At 36.6% G+C, this 17,515-nt stretch overlaps 1 protein-coding gene across 1 annotated transcript; it reads right to left on the bottom strand.

The window, feature by feature from the left end:
• Window positions 1-329: 329 nt before the first annotated feature.
• Window positions 330-5,955, bottom strand: LOC132551227 (pantetheinase-like). Its single transcript, XM_060215341.1, has 3 exons — window positions 5,844-5,955; window positions 5,100-5,335; window positions 330-2,060 (listed from the first exon to the last, which is right to left on the bottom strand). Exons 1-3 carry the CDS (start codon window positions 5,953-5,955, stop codon window positions 753-755), a joined length of 1,656 nt encoding a protein of 551 aa, XP_060071324.1. The 3' UTR covers window positions 330-752.
• Between the last annotated feature and the right edge of the window lie 11,560 nt (window positions 5,956-17,515).

The raw sequence follows: 17,515 nt of genomic DNA, 5'->3' as shown, positions 1-17,515 counted from the left end.
CATATACCGGTATATGACATTATAAGTATGAAATTCTACAGAAACTGGAACTGATGTCACAATTGATTGATATAATATGCTGTTATATACTTGAGTTTGGTGTAGAAATCTCAGTTGATCCTGTACTGGTAATCAACTTAACTTTTCAAAACTGACGAATAAGAAAGCAAAATTTTGCGTATAACAACGTAAAAAAAGATAATGATTTTGTGTTTAACGATCAATCGACAGCCAAATAAAATGGAAAATATCGATCAAACAGTCAGATAAATCAAATTACGTAATTCTTATGAAGCTGTTTCAGCACAATATAAATCAAAGAAACAAGGTACATATATACAATTTTTAATGGACTATTCATAACAGAGAATCATGCAAACCCAAATTTTACAAAAATCAAGATGGCCGCTTGTAGGCCATTTTATTTTACCTATCTAGAAATGGACAATGCACAACAATGGACAAAGGGGAACCTCTAACAAATACAGTGGGATGGGGATTCACCCAGTTCCCCTCTAAATATACGAAAAATTATTGTTTAAGGCCGGATGAATGACTGAAGAACGAAGAGCGAGTTTAACAGACTACCATCAACAAAAAGATACCATCATTAGATGGTGGGCTGATAATATTACTTTTCAAACATCCACAAACACAGACCTCGATCTACATACTAATATCAAGGATATATCTCTCTTTGTTTTTCTTTTGGCAACTTCTTATGCCTGAAAGTGGCTATTTAAAACATCAGATTAACGGGATATCAGTAGCATCGTAGAAATACACATTACTTGTAACAGTAGCGCGCATGGGCACACGAAAGCAACATCAGAACTATACACACGCGCGAACATTGCAGTCGACAGAACTGGAAATTCAAATCCATGTTTACTCTCAAGTGATCCAGCAACATAACTCCAAGAGCCTATACGACCCAGATGCAGACTTCCGTTGTTCGATAAAAGTACTTCCGGGAAAACATATGGGACAGAAAAATTGCCTTCAAGTTTTAAATAGGTCAGGTAAGTGTTTGAATCCATTGTCTCTTCACCACAGCTCAAATAGTTGTTCGTTTTGCATTTAAGAATGGCACAAACCTCTATGTCATACTTGCCTTCGTAGGTATGGAGACCACTAAAGGCCCCTAAAGCTATGACGTCATCAGATATTGTGTACAAGGAGTAATTGGCCTTACAACAGAGGCTGTTGTGACAAACACCAACTACACCTGACTGACCTAACAACGGTACAAAATGAAAAGGATCGTGGAAAACGTCGGCCGTGAACGCTGGGCTTGGAAACGTCACGTTGAATGTAACATTTGGGAATAAAATCGTCGGTTTATGGACAACAGGTATATCGGAAATCAACAGCTTGCCTTCATTTAATGCACCACTATAGTAAAAATTAGAAGCACCATTTGGTGTGTAAATTCCACTTCCATGAAAATTGTACGACGGAAAATTGATATTTGCAGCAAGGAAGTTGATGCCAAGTCCTGCTGCAAATGCCGAATGGAACTGAATCGACGAAAGCAAAGGGAGAGCATCCATCCATGCTGTTGGGAATATCACATTTCCGACCTCGTGCTGCTCAATGGCCTCCATTGCCGGATGATAAAAGAGTATATCAAAACAGGTGAAAACGGTAAAATTTCCGAACGGCGTCTCGAAAATTACGGGGGATTTATCCGTGGAAAAACTGAATTGTGACTCGTAAAATAAGTTCACTTTATGATACTTAGCTACCAGTTGTCCTAGGGGATCGTATACAACATCAGTATTAAATTGATAATGACCAGCACCTGGACATCGGGAGTCTCTAGTGTTATCGCATGGTTGTATGTCTCCTATGTTTGCAACGAGATATATCGAGTTATTCTTAGCCAGACAGCTAAGGTAATGCTGTACCTCTGTATTTGGAAATCGAAAAGGATCTGCGCATGCGTCCCATGTGATATTTTGGGGATCCGGTATATATTCCATATATGATGTTATCCCTTCCCAAGAGTATGCCATGCCGTAGACGCCATCTTCCGGAAATACGATTATGTCCGCCCCCTGCAAAGAATAGATATATATGAAAAGTAAATACTGTACATTTTTGCCGGCCTTATGACACATTAAAAGAGTGGAAAGAAAAACGAACATAGTATATTGTCGTAAACATAATAACGTTAGTAATCTAAGTATGATTGATTAAATGAATCTATTGGTAGGCATGTCCTGAACTTTACTGTTTTCAATTCCTGAACTTTCGCGTTTGAATTCTGTTTCCCTTTTCTATTTTATTTTTTGTCTGTTCCTAGCAATACCTTGTAAATGTTTTATGCATCGGTCATTGTGAGGTCATTGTAAGGTCATTGTAATGTTTTATTTTTGTTGTATTTGTATAATGGAGAGGACATTATAAAGTTGTGATACCTTGAGTCTGATCTATATGTATATCATTATGCAATAAAATTGGATTAAATTAAAAAAAATACCTAGAAAGCCAAAGATTCAGGGAAAGCAACATCTAAAAATCAATCATCATAATCAAACAATATCGATAATTAAGCAATGTTGAGGACAAATTTGTGTCATTGGCTCGTTCCTGTTCAAGTAATTGAAATGTTCATTATGTCTAAATCCATGCTTTAACAGTGTTTTAGGATATCTGACATAATTTAAAGGCAAACGTTTTATCCATAGTTCTTATGGTTGTCTTGCAAAATGAAAAATTTCACTCAAACATTTACTTTTTCAAGCTCTCTTTCTATTCATTTCCCGATGTTCAAAGAATACCTTTCAGACTATTTGACAGATCTGAGTTATGCTAGGCCCTATCTGGTATATACAACCACGTAAGGTCTATCCCCTCAAGTTCCGGATGGTCCTGACGGAAAAAAGTATTTCAACATATCTTTTTTAACAGAAAAATGTTAGATTTTTTAGAATAATGCATTTAATTAGTTAAGATTGCTGAAGGTTAATATGTGATTACACTGTACAATAAGATTGGGCGGTAACTTAACATTTTACTGTACATAATTTCAATAATAAGTATCCCATTTTATGTAATAATCAGATCGGCTACAATAGTCAGAAATCGAGAATGGGTGAATATCACTTTATTTCTGTTTTAAAATGTATCATTCACGTGTGTGTGTTTTGTAGTGTCTTTGGGATAGCAGGTAGTCGACACTGCTGGTGGACTTAAGTCCACGTGGTGTGCTGTAACCTGCATGCTACGTTTTAATTCACTTGAATAGTGGCATGGTTCAGAAAATGAAATGAACTGATATTTCAAACTTATGACATCTATCTAATTATGGGGCAAGTGCACCTACCCATCTAGATTTTGACTTTTCTTTCAAACACTTTGGACTTTCCTAGGTCGCCTCCTAGGATTCAAACTTTCAGCTCACAGGATCACTGACGAGTTGTGGACAAAATAGCTGTATGATGCAGTTTTATTCAGCAAACTGCATCTGATTCTTAATTATTAAAGGAACTATTCACCTGTTTGTCTTTTGTATAATTTTTATCTACAGGTAAATTCAGCCATTCTTGAAATAAACTAAATTTATAAAAGATCACTGCTTAAATCCGTAAAAAATTCACGTGTTGCTATTTTCAGCAACCTTGACGAACTCGATAAATGTATAAAAGATATTGGATTCAGTGACTTGTGTAGGCAATATATATGACATGCTTGAAGGGAAAATCATACATGAGTGATATATACTCGGGTAATTCCGTAATCCCCTCGACGAAAATGGCCGAACTGTTCTGATGAATTCGACCGTATTAATTTATCGTTATCTCTTTTGGTCTACTAAATAATCCATTTGTTGATCTACCTTGGGGCAGGATTTGACTAAAGAACAAAAAATTTACCGCTGGACAACCCTATACAATGCATAGCTAGAAAGTGCACTAATAAGGTGGATCCTTTATCAAATCATCTACCGTTCTGGGACATCTTGATTTCCATCATACTGCGAACATAGGGGCTTGGAACGTATTCATCGTCCACATAAAAAAATATCCTGACAGGAGAGAACATATCATAATATTCCGTCTCTCCGTATTACAGGGTTATCTGCTCTTGTGAACAGGTACTGTATTAATTAATTTTTTTATGAGAGAGTGACGTAATCAATTTGTGAGAAAAAGACTTTTTCTCGTGCAAATTAATGACGTATCAATCAATGCCTGCTGACAAGAGCAGATAACTCTGCATTACGAAAAGACGAAATTTAACAACTTATTTATTTTTTTTATCGTTTTTTTTTCTAGATATCGCTGATGGCACGTTATGAGATGTTCTTAACTACAAGATGTCATTTTTTTTTATTCTTTTATGAATAATAAAAGCAGGAAAGCGTAAATTTATTGGTTCAGTTATGATAGCATGATCATAATTACAACGCAGTCAGTTAACGTATTCAACATTGATGATTTGAGAGGGATTATAGGTTTACTGACCGTCTGTACGTCCGTTCGTCCGTCTGTGACAAGGTTTGTCAGCGCTTTAATGGCTTCATCCTTAAGGGATTCTCATCAGACTTCATTCACTTATAAAGCATCAAAATTTCAGAATATCTTCGATGAATATGAGTTTCAGGACTGTTGGGTCAAGGTCGAATTTACATTTTTTTTTTAGAAAATCGACAAAAATTTAATGTCAACGAGTCAATGTAAAATCCTACCTCGGCCATGTCATGCGGGGATGGGAGGGAATTGTGGGGAGGGGAGTGAGGGTATTGTAATGAAATGAATAAAACCAAAATAAGATTTGACTAATATATAAAATGCCCTGAATGTCCCTCCTTACAGCCTTAAAGATCCATCAGCAAAGTCAGTGAACATTGATAACGGTATTAGCAGGCTACCTCACTGAATATATGCGGGAGGCCTACCGCATATAGAGAGGAATTTATGTAAATCTGAGTCAGACTCGAGCTTTGTATCTCGAAATTTCACGAGAGGATTAAAAAGTGCGACCCCTAATGTTTTGATGAAATTTTTTAACGTGTATGTTATCAAATTATGATACAATTTCAAAATTGGTAAAATACTTGAAAAGGCAAGAAAATAGATGATGGTTTTTACCTGAATGGCCGCCTTTTCTGTTTGCTCCTTGTAAACACGTAGGTTCTTCATCATGTTTGTGAGAGCTGTTTTTCTGGAAACGGGCACTTTTCTATTCTCTGGAAGGTACACTGCATGTTCGTACACTGCGGCACGAAACGTCCTCTTACCGTTGTGTTTTGCTTGTGATATCGTGGAATACAAAAGTATCACATGAATTATATGAAGCAAAACACCACAAGCCATGCTGAATAGAACTGTAATTCCAAAATCACAGTTTACGTCCGATATTTTGACCGCACATGTGGTATTACTTTCGCTTGTTTACGTTTGTGCGCCGTTGGCATAAACAGTTTCGGCCGACCATGTACAGCAGATGGATGTAGCGTATGTGAAGTCACATGGGTACAAATATTCACAGTCATCATTTCCGATAAATATTATTTTCGCGGGTTCATCAACAGTTCTTTTGTGTGTGTTTGTTTTTATTTCAAATTATTGTTATGCTTCCGGATCGAAAGATCGGGGGCAGTTTGTTTTTGTGTTGGCTGTTTGTCTGATGTCAACTTTAACCTTGCCCATAATTATTTCACTGTAAGAGGCAGAGCTTTTATATCATGCAAGTATGTTCCTTGTGACAAGACCTATCCGGAGGTACGTTTGCACTACCTGACCTTGACCGTGACCTTTGACCTACATTTGAAAAAAAAAACCGTTACCACAACGAAGACATAAAAGTATGCATGCAATTAGCACATGACTTACACAGTACAGTTTTAAAGTCCCATTTCAGAATTGTGTTGCAGTCAGAGGCATAGCGTTTCATAAACACATCTTCATTCATATGTCTGTTTAGATTTGCAATATACTTTAACATGCTTAAGATTATTTTTATGTAAATGTTATGATCACCTCGCGCTTGGCCCAACCATGAAAAGGGAGGTCTTCCCGGAAGTCAAATTGGATGCCAAGAGCGCGGAAACAAATCTCAATTGTGGCAAATCATGCATCACAAAGTCCCTTAAATTGACTTGTCCTAAAACTTTATCGCCGGAAGTTCAATCGCCATTTGATTTTTTTATAGGATTGACCAATAAAACGAAAGAGATCTGGACAACTATTACATTGACACCCAAATATCATGTTCATCACTTCCGTGTTAAACACAGAAAAGGTTCCTCCGTGTCAGAATTGTATCTGTCATGCACATATCACGTGGGATGGCATTTTGGTTCGTTGAAACGATTGAAAATCAGCAAAATAAGAAAAACAATAGATACAATCAAAATAAATACAAAATAAAAACAAAACAAGTCTACACTAAACACAATTATCCACCTGTAACACCTGTACAAAAGGCGAACAAGTCAATAGCACCTTTACACACGAATTCATAATTAGATGCAGTTGTGCCTAACAATGATTTCACGTACACCATACAGCTGTTTCGTCCTTCTACGACTTGTCAGTAATCCTAATGGCGAAAATTTTCAAACCTCGGAGACGACTGAGAAAAATTCAAAGTGCTCAAAAGAAATGCCCGGGTGTGGATGTGCACTGTCTCGCGTACTTTAACTTCCAAAGGGGTATGAGTTACAGAACTTAGGTATATATATTAGCGTATATACTGATGACATAAACTAACACATTGTACACGGAAGTCTACTTAAAGTGTGGTTAATTGTCGAACAAGCTACGTAATCACTTCAATGTTCAGATTAAAGCAAGAGCGAACCCATTTTACTAGATTTGTAATGTGTATGTGTAGTGGAAAGCAGAAGTTATGACGCGCCTGTCGAGTCGACTATTGGAATTGAGTAACTAGGCATCGTCTGCGCATGCGATATCATTTGGTAACACAACAATGTATGGCTGGGCTCTATCTGACTGACTTGGTTAATGGTGAAAGATTGGTTTGGCTAATGTATACTAAGTTGTGCTGCGCGATTCGGCATTGCCCTTGGCACTGTTTAGCACTGTCCATGGCAGCTGGCACTCTATAGTGCTGTTCGTGGCAGCTGGCACTCTTTAGTGCTGTCCTTGGCAGCTGGCACTCTTTAGTGCTGTCCGTGGCAGCTGGCACTGTTTAGTACTGTCCATGGCAGCTGGCACTCTTTAGTGTTGCCATTCCAGCTGTTGTGCTACCTGACAGACAGATGCGAAATTACGCCAAGATCAAGCATCAAGATATATACAGGAACACAACCATTAGCTCCCAACTAAAATGGCATATTTCACCAACAATTTGGCCTCCTACTGCTTACGATATATATATATATATATAATAACCTCTCCCAGCACCTGCTATTCTTGTAAACAAGCCATTTATCACAGCCTCATACCTGGCATGTGTATGCTTAGCACGTATTCCTCCAGAAATACCCAGTACATACGCTAACATACACTGGCCTAAGCCGTTTTCGAACTCATCCTGGTTGAATGACTTGCCAAGGTTGAGTATTCTAAGTAGTAAATTATATTCAACCTAGTTTTCCTGTTGGTTCCGCGGAGTTCGACATACAAGATGCTCCTGGATAAAGCCTAGCGAAAAGGATAGCTTTTCTTACACAGAGAAAATGAAAGTTATACTTAAAGGTAATACGTCACAGAAGGAACGTGCCGCCTTCGGTTTACAAATGCCTCCCTCAAGAGACGACACCGGGGCCACTTCTCTTCATGCGCTATATAAATGACATATCAAACCCAGTCATATGGCATGTACGCCTTTTTTACTGATGGTCTTCTGTATCGTCAAGTCAAAACATTCAACGGACATAACATCCTCTAGAAAGGGGCTAAAATTAAAGGAGTGAGCAGATAAACGAGGAATGAAGTTCAAGGCTAAATGTGACCACAGGTTCATTCATTCGAAAAAACGTCATCAAATTAAAAAAATACGTTTCGGAGGAGGTACAAAACAATTAATACATAACACTCCCGTTATCAAATGTCCTAAAATGGAGCTCTCGTATCAGGAATATCACGTGGAGAGCAAGTTCGGCATTAGGGTTTTTTAGACGAAGTTTAAATCAGTGCCCAAAACAGTGTAAGAAAAAGGCAGACATATCAGTTATTAACTTAATTATGGACTACGGCAGTGGGTTGATAATAATTCTGAATGAAATTCAATTCAATATGCCAGAATACAATGACTTTAGTTTGTATATACCAACAAAGGTACAAAACTTTAGGTGTTGAAAGGTAGTTAATGTATCAGAAAGCAGATAGACTAAGCCAGAAGGTCGTACAAAAACGCACACGTGAATGACACTGTTCAATACAAAGAATCAAACAGTAGAACCAACTAACGAACTAAAACTGCATCATACAGCTGTTTTGTCCTTCTAGGAGTCACTATGCTAAAAAAACTAAAATGTTGAAACCCGACTAACTTGAAAATCAAAATCTGTCCAAAGGGATTTCAAAACCAACCAGGTAGGGCGGTAAGACAGATCTGTGGTTGAGGCACTACTGTCGTTGTTGTGTCTTTAGGCAAGACGCTTTGCCCTAAATGATCTGATGGCATGTACCGGGCCTCCCGCATGTTGTTCAGTGAGGTAACCATTGATTCAATTACATTTCATATCATAATGACCCTTGTTCTCCACGGGGCGATAAACCCAGCAAACAAACAGTTAATTACTACTTGATAATTAGCAATAGACACCCTCGTTATGTAAATACTGATACAGGGCACCAGAAATGATATGAAAGATAGATCTGACCTGATACCCCATATGCAATTTTTGATAATTTAGATTCTACCGCAACTGGCCATAGTTTACGCGTTTCTTGTCGATAACATTCACACGAGGAGCGTTTTGTAATTTTTACAGTTTAAAGGGAAATAACTCTCACAAAAAAATTCAAATATTATACCTAACTTAAGTTATCTCAGTAATAGTAATCAGGAATTTTAAAAAAAAAATAAAAAAAATAAAAATAGAAAAAAAGACAGTAGAATTGTTATATAAAACTTCTGTAGGGTAATATAGTAGATGATAACTTTTTATGGCTGTTGGGCTAAAAATGTTTCGGTCCGCAGCTTTGAATGTATTTCAGAGTCAAGTCATTTCTCCTTAATTTCTGAACCGTTTACTGATTATATCATTACGTCAGGGCTGGCGGAACTCGGTTTGTCTTTCACATCTACACAGGTATTTTTTCACATATCTTCTGACGGCTTGATACTGGCTTAAACAGCTTAGAATTAACCTGGCCCATACAGCCACATGTATTCGCCTGGTACGAGACAAGACCATTTCACGTGTTACCTGTCAAATGATGTATTCATGTAACATTATCTAGATTATGCGCGAGGCAGCGTTACCTGTTGCCTGGATGGAACATGTCTTGTTCAATCGCAGAAGATGCACCTTGAAAATATAGCCTAGCCCTGACAATATCTTTACTTAGTATGCATATTTCAAATCAGTCACTGGCTTTAGATGAGGTAAATCTGACAAATATCAACAGAGAATTATTTCAATAAATATCTTTCTGTCGGGTTGATATCAGACAATATTGAGTGAGATCAAAGGCCCGTACTTTTTGATATTACATTGTACATATTTACCAGGTATTGATTAATGCCTTGCAGCATTGATATTTTGAAAAAAAATCTTAACGTGGCCTCGATTTTCGTTTAATGTACATCAGATCATCAGGTTAAACTTTTCGTCTTGTCCATAAGGTGTTGCACATGGAACCTTCAATTTTGCAATGATATATTCCAAATGTGTAGAGAGCTAAAGTGATCGTAATCCCTTGAATATCGACGTGTGTGGAGTATAAATCCGACTGCCATCCGAACTGTGTCTCCGTATATGACGATGATTGTTTGTTTGTTTTTTTAAATCAAATCTCCTACATTAGAATTCTGTCATTTTTGAGTAAATGTAGTCTGGGTGAATTCTGTTATTTCTGAGTAAATGTAGTCTGAGTGAATTCTGTCATTTCTGAGTAAATGTAATCTGAGTGAATTCTGTCATTTCTGAGTAAATGTAGTCTGAGTGAATTCTGTCATTTCTGAGTAAATGTAGTCTGGGTGAATTCTGTCATTTCTGAGTAAATGTAGTCTGAGTGAATTCTGTTATTTCTGAGTAAATGTAGTCTGAGTGAATTCTGTCATTTCTGAGTAAATGTAATCTGAGTGAATTCTGTCATTTCTGAGTAAATGTAGTCTGAGTGAATTCTGTCATTTCTGAGTAAATGTAGTCTGGGTGAATTCTGTCATTTCTGAGTAAATGTCGGCTGAGTGAATTCTGTCATTTCTGAGTAAATGTAGTCTGGGTGAATTCTGTCATTTCTGAATAAATGTAGTCTGAGTGAATTCTGTCATTTCTGAGTAAATGTCGGCTGAGTGAATTCTGTCATTTTTGAATAAATGTAGTCTGAGTGACTGAGTTAATTCTGTCATTTCTGATTAAAAATGTCGGCTGAGTGAATTCTGTCATTTCTGAGTAAATGTCGGCTGAGTGAATTCTGTCATTTTTTTAATAAATGTAGTCTGAGTGAATTCTGTCATTTCTGAGTAAATGTCGGCTGAGTGAATTCTGTCATTTCTGAGTAAATGTCGGCTGAGTGAATTTTGTCATTTCTGAGTAAATGCCGGCTGGGTGAATTCTGTCATTTTCGAGTAAATGTAGTCTGAGTGAATTCTGTCATTTCTGAGGAAATGTCGGCTGAGTGAATTTTGTCATTTCTGAGTAAATGTCGACTGGGTGAATTCTGTCATTTTCGAGTAAATGTAGTCTGAGTGAATTCTGTCATTTCTGAGTAAATAAAGACTGATGTTATTATATACAAGCTGTCTCTATTTATTTGTTATGGTTTACGTTGTCTGGTATTATAAATAACTTACTTCTAATCCTGCAGTTATCGTTTCTGACTTTCATCCTGATTCTGGTCCAGAAGACCATGATAATGATCTATCTATATTCCATCTATAAATATTCATTTTTTAAGAAACAAACTTCCTTCCTTGGAACACTTAGCTCGTGACTATGATATTATAACCGAGACTCACCTCGACCTTTCCATAGCAGTCGACGACATTCTTCTAATCAATTTTGACTTATTCCGGAAAGACCGTGGGATTCCGGGCGCGGGATACATGTTTAGACATCTAGCCTGTCATCCACCTGTCGTAGAAATTCAGGTAGGAGTAGTAGTAGAGATAGAAGTTAGATTTCCGCATGTACCACCTGTAGACCTCCCAACTATACTCAGTCCTACTGGAGTCACTGACATTTCTCCTTGTAAACAGCACAAACGAAACTAATCTTTTACGAGTGGTAGGTGACATAAATGTTGATCTTCTTACAGTAGACAATAACAAATTCCTTCAGATTATGAACTCCTTCCACCTTAGGTGAACCGACAAGGACTGGACGCACGCGCTCATCACGTCTTGACCTCAATTTTTTACTATCTGACACGTGCTTGTTTTCTTTTGATGACGTTATCGACATAGAACGTGTCATCGATCTCTGACCACGACGCTACATCAAAGAATTTGACATTAAAAACTGAAAAGACCTTTTTTTTGACCAATTTATTCGACTCAATCGACTGGACCCTTTATTTACACTTACACACTCTCCTGACTAAATGTGCCACCTGCTTACTTCAAGTGTCTAAAATTATCTGACCAATGTACCTCGACAAAAACAGCTGTTCGACCGATATTGTATAAAATAATAAAATTTGTATAACATTATACTACCAGCTTTTGAGTACTGTTGTAAACTGTGGGATGGTTGTAGTTTTGCTGATGCAGAGAAATTAGAAAAAAATACAATTTGAAGCTTCACAAATAGTTACCGAACCTCCATTATATAATAGGATACATTCTCTCTAACATGAAACAGGCTGGGAACCATTGTCTGACTTCGATCCAGACGAAATATAATCTGCTCTCCAAAATTCTTAATGGACTTACGCCGTCGTATCTTTCTTGTTTTTCTTCCTCCTCTTAACACGGGAGATTTTTCACACTTGAAGACTCGACTCGGGAAATTACACATTACTGGAAATGACTAACATTACTTTCTTCCAATCTACTTTAAGACTTGAGAACCGGTTAGATATTAACATTAGCCAGGTTATACCTTCATCACATTTAGAGACACACTAGGTAAGAACGTTTAGAATCGGACGCAATATTTGCTCCAAGGTGACAGAAAAAAACATCCTGCATTACAGAATAAGAAATAAATCTAGTTTAACCATGGCCTTTTTAGAGTCATTCTAATTGCTGACAAGCGATGTGTTGGTAGATACATATGTGGAGATTCTTTAATTCACTATTTCTTTTATTGTAACTTGTACGAAGGACAAAGCATTGAGCTATACAGGAGATTGAATGATAGGATACCAATCAGTCTACAAACTCTGTTGTCCAGTGATACAAATCTGAAAAGATAAGGTTATTATATTTACTCACGCCTAGAAATACATTTCTGACACAAAAAAAAAAAAAAAAAAGAAAAAGATTTTAACTCTCCATCCCCCTCTGCTCCCTCCCCCCCCCTCTCTCTCTCTTTCTCAGTCTCTCTATCCCTCGGGCGTAAAGTTAAAAAGAAATTATGAATATAGCAATTCATAAAGTAAAGGTTAAGACTTGAATTTACTATTAATATTGTAGTGTATATATACATATTTGCTGATTCGTTGAGTCTCACCACAGGCGTTTACACTGTACATGTATAATTAAGTCCGTGGTCTTATCAAACGAAATACATGCTTTCAAAATATCGTTGATTTTTGTCAACAAATTCTACCTTCTATTTTTTTTGTTGCTTAGTAATTACATTTGTTGTACTATAATATACATTTCGATGTTAAAATCTTTTACAATTGGACAAAAGTGTATTTACGTCAGCGGAAAAGAAACCGCACGTGGGGGAGTCCAGACGCCACCTATCCATCATCATCTAAAATATAAACCAATCAACTGCCACGTTGATGCGTGTAACTAACACCGATCATGACTCACGTGACAACTATATATCAACGAAAGTTTTTTTTCACCTGTGTCTTTATTTTCACTTGCAGATAGTGTGAAATCATGTTTAACTTGGCATGTTTATTAGTATGTGTGTGGCTCATTATAGACTTAAGTGATGGTCGGTCCCTTAGAAATCAAAGTGCATGGTTACCTAAAGGCCAGAGAGGTGTACAACTGTTACATTCGGAAGGTATAGGCGATTTACGAAGGTCTTTACAAAGAGTCGCGACTGAAGCTGGTCAATTAAGTAAGTATGACTTCACGTGTTTTCACCTTTTAACTTTTTTGTTGTGTTCACTAAATGATATTACTGTTTTCTTCACCTTAACGGCCGATCTGGTCTAACAATATTATACTTGTACTCTTTAAAGATCAAAGTGCCAATCTTTCCTTTGCTCCTATTATGATCTCGCTATATCGAATTTAAGTAATAGATTTAGACGTGCTAGGCATGAATATATTTATTTCTATTTTTTTTATCATTTATTTATTGAAAGTCTGAACATTTAAGATTATTGATAGAAAGTTTTGCCTTGTAAATGTAATTGATTGAAGAGTCGCTTGAAATCATTGTCATCTGAATGATTTACTTGAAGCTATAATGTTTGTTAATCTGAGGTGACGTGCAAAGCGCTGACGTCACACAGGGACAAATAAATGGCGCAAAAAAATGACATATTTCAACTGTGAACAGGGGAGTGTAAAGCAAAATGTGACAAATAACAACCGAATCTTTTCTTAAAGGGGCTGGTTGGGACCCCAGCACAGGACAGATTATACCACTAGAAGATGTGTTGTGTGCAGCTTGCTCGCTGATCAAGGATACGACAAGCCGACAGAAGTGTCAAACCAGATACTGCCAGATAGTTTCCTCTACACGTTCAGTGTACGAACCAGTCGTAGGTATGCCCAGGAACGATTTCAGTCGCATCGTGCGCGGGAGGCATAACAACAACAATCGTGCCCAGGTGAATAAAATCGATAATCGATATTGATGAGGAAGTACCAAACTGATTTAACCGGGTATTGCTGAAAAATTTAACTAGTGTTTTTTTTTTCTTTTTTATCGAATTTTTTTTTATTGTAACTACAAATACATTTAACATTTTTTACAATAAAAGTTCTTATTTTTAATCAAACGATTCCTCGTTTAGGACGTGGCCGAGGTGTACCGGTACACTTTTGTCCCCGGAGTGTGATGTACAATTCGTTGCTATCACATATATTTTCAGTGTCTATAGTGCAAAACATACCTAGATTTATGTAAAATATTTTTTATATTTTAATCACCATCATACATAGTTTTTTGTCCGCTATAAAGGGCCTTCGGCGTCCATCGGCTCTCGATTTAACTTTATAACTTTGTATTTGTTTTATGTTCTATGTATGTGATATAATTTATGTAATATTTGTGTCTTGATGAAGGGACAGATTGCCTCGAAAATTTGACAATTCGCTTGTCCGTACTGTAGCTATTACCTCATTGGTCATATAGATCAATATATATGTATACATGTGTGTGTGTGTGTGTGTGTTTGTGAGGGTGTGTGTGTGTGTGTGTGTGTGGGTGTGTGCGTGTGCGTGTGTGTGTGTGTGTGTGTGTGTGTGTGTGTGTGTGTATTGGCAAAACGAGTGTGTGCAATAAAAGTTATGCAGATATTGATAGGATGGGCGTGTACTTCAAATCTGAAAGTCGTAATATCAAATGCGCATGTACAAAAATACATGTATCTGTGTTAAAAGAGAATTCATCGTCAGCGTCTTCAAATATAAGCTGTAAAGTAGCGAGTCTTTTGGCAAATAAAGAAAAAAACATTGCTGCAGCGATAATATCTACATGTATGTCATGAGATATTCAATATTTAAGGAATTTACAAGACGTGATTTTGAAAACCTGTCTCATTCGTTTTATGTGTGATAATTTTCTTTAATTATGAAATAATGATGATAACATTACAAATGTTATACTTACATACTTATGTACATAGTTACTTAATTAATTTATTTGTATTTACAATTAAAACTGTATGTTTAGTGACCTGTGTTAATGTCATTTGTTTATGAAAACAACAAATAAGATACAAACATGTCAATATAATCATAATCCAAACTCAAATTCGAGAAATCTAGGACAACATATAAATAAAAGAAAATTTACATGGAGACTGACGAACAGTACAAGGAGAATAAGACCAGGTGTTACGGAATGGTAAGCGTCTTCGGCTTTATCGACGTCACCTGCTAGTAAATCTTGGTAATTTTTTTTAAATAATGTCACGTTCCGAAGTGAGAACAAGGTAAACACCAACGGAACCAAAGGTGTAAAACTTCTTCTGTTTCATTTTGATATTTTTTTTCAATTGAATGATTTATCAAATGTACTAACAGGTTTCGATCAAACTTTTTCTATTTTTCTATTTTGAATTAAGATGATCCATACTCAGAATTAACCCTTAATTATCACTTAGGGAAATCTTATCTGTTTTGCTTGATCCATCATCCCGTTTTTAAACCGAAGCACACGATAACAACAGCTGAATCTTAGCTTTCTGAGAAACACAGTCAGAGGAATCGTACCGCACACCTCGGATCGTCCATGGATGCGTCACTTAGCTATATCGTAACCTCCGTTTGATATTGAAATAACAACAATACATCTTTTCATATGATTTAGAATTCCATAGACTCAAGCACATCTGTAATCAGTTTCTAACCAAAATAATGGCGTTCCACGGTTATGTCAGGTTATTACATAAACCAATGTATTTTACAGATGCATGTGAATATTGTATTTTTATATCCCCGGATTGAAAGAAAGATTGAAAGAGGAGGAGGAGGAAGAGGAGGAGGAGGAGGAGAAAGAGGAGGAGTAGGAGGAAAAGCGAAGGAGGAGAGGAAGAGGAGGAGGAGGGGGGGAAAAGAAGGGTATAAATTTATTTACAGGAAACAAACTTCTGTCATCAATGACGTAAAATAGTTGTTACCAGTTACTTATATGCAAACTGCAGAAAAGAATCACAGAACACAAGGATTGTTAGTGATCGAAATACCAGACTTATCTCCCTTTGAACGATGAATTGTTAGAAATTGATACTGAGATACTGCGACGTTTCTGACCAGTTAACTGCGAATGAGAAGTAGTTATTAATATATGCAGCTATACTGTTCAGTTGTTTAATTTCGTGGGGCTAATTATTTCGTGGTTGGCCCATATTTTGTCTGTTCGTGGAACACTGGCATCCATGTACATAGATTTTCTGATATTTTGATTCTCTGTTAAATGATTGCTTTGTATTCAGTTTTATGCTAATTTTGATGACCGCGAATAAAGCGACATTCGATATCCCTCGAATATTACCAATATATACAGTAAAAGAAATGTGTGAAAAAAATACGAAGTTCTTAGAATCATTATGAAAATGAAAGCTGATATAAACAATTTTTTTTGGTCAAAATCACAGATCTGAGACAAGTTCAAGATAAATACAATTACGAATTAACATTACGGTAAGTTTCTGATGTCGAAGATGAATTTCGTTTTAAATAATTCAGAGAAAGGGGTAATAGAAAGAGGGCCGGAATTCAAAACACTCTAATTCTGTCATTCACTCCTGGATGGTACATCCGGGATCTCATGAGATGCATGCGCATCGTAAGCAGTCATATCGTGTTATGTTAGCAAATAGTACAGAGGGACCTGTGTCTCCTCTGACTTTATATCACCTTTTGTACTTTAATGTTTTGTTTTATACCCCAGAGGCTCTCGAGGGTTTACTTATATACGGATATATCCTAGGAATTCCGTTCCCTTCAACACTATACATCTAATCTGCAATTTTTCTCATCACATCTCAAACAAACGGACAAATTTCTAAATGGAATACAATGGATATCAATTACTATTGTTCCATAAAACTCATCTTCGGAAACCTTGCTGGGCAGGTGACACATCAATCTACGTGGAATTATTGCTTTATATAGGATTGCACTGATTACACGATGTTGCTATCTTAAAATCCAGTTTCGTGGGAATAAACGACATTATTCCTACATAGAAGATTGATATTAAAATCTACATTCAAATCACACAATGCATCAAATGATATATATCTACAGTTAGAAAATTTTTGAACAAGTAAAGAAAAAGTGATTCATGTCTTCAATACCATCGAAACACAAACATTTGGAGATTGATAAATTCCTGCCCTAAATAAATCGCTTCGTCACCACTAGTGATTTATTTTTATCAGGCTATTTATACCAGAGATATATCAATATTCCGTATCATCGGGTACTGATGGAGGATTACAATAGATTTTAAATATAAAAGTTTGGGTAGTTACGTCCGATTGTATCGTATTGTCCACAGTGTTCCATTACATGGCCAGTGTCTTAAAATATGAGTTTTATTTTTCGTGACTTCATA

This window comes from Ylistrum balloti, unplaced genomic scaffold (genome assembly GCF_031769215.1).
Source record: "Ylistrum balloti isolate Yb309-2 unplaced genomic scaffold, AGI_CSIRO_Ybal_v1 Utg370186, whole genome shotgun sequence".
NCBI lineage: Eukaryota > Metazoa > Mollusca > Bivalvia > Pectinida > Pectinidae > Ylistrum > Ylistrum balloti.
The sequence above is the reverse complement of the archived record's forward strand: the minus strand, read 5'-3'. Positions and strand labels throughout refer to the sequence as shown.

Bases quoted from the DNA above. Each gene is read 5' to 3' on its own strand.
- LOC132551227 (XM_060215341.1), bottom strand. From the start codon at position 5,955: ATGTTAAAGTATATTGCAAATCTAAACAGACATATGAATGAAGATGTG. The intron at 5,336-5,843 runs GTAAGTCATGTG...TTGGAATTACAG, and splicing joins GGACTTTAAAACTGTACTGT to TTCTATTCAGCATGGCTTGT. The intron at 2,061-5,099 runs GTAAAAACCATC...TATTCTTTGCAG, and splicing joins CAGAAAAGGCGGCCATTCAG to GGGGCGGACATAATCGTATT.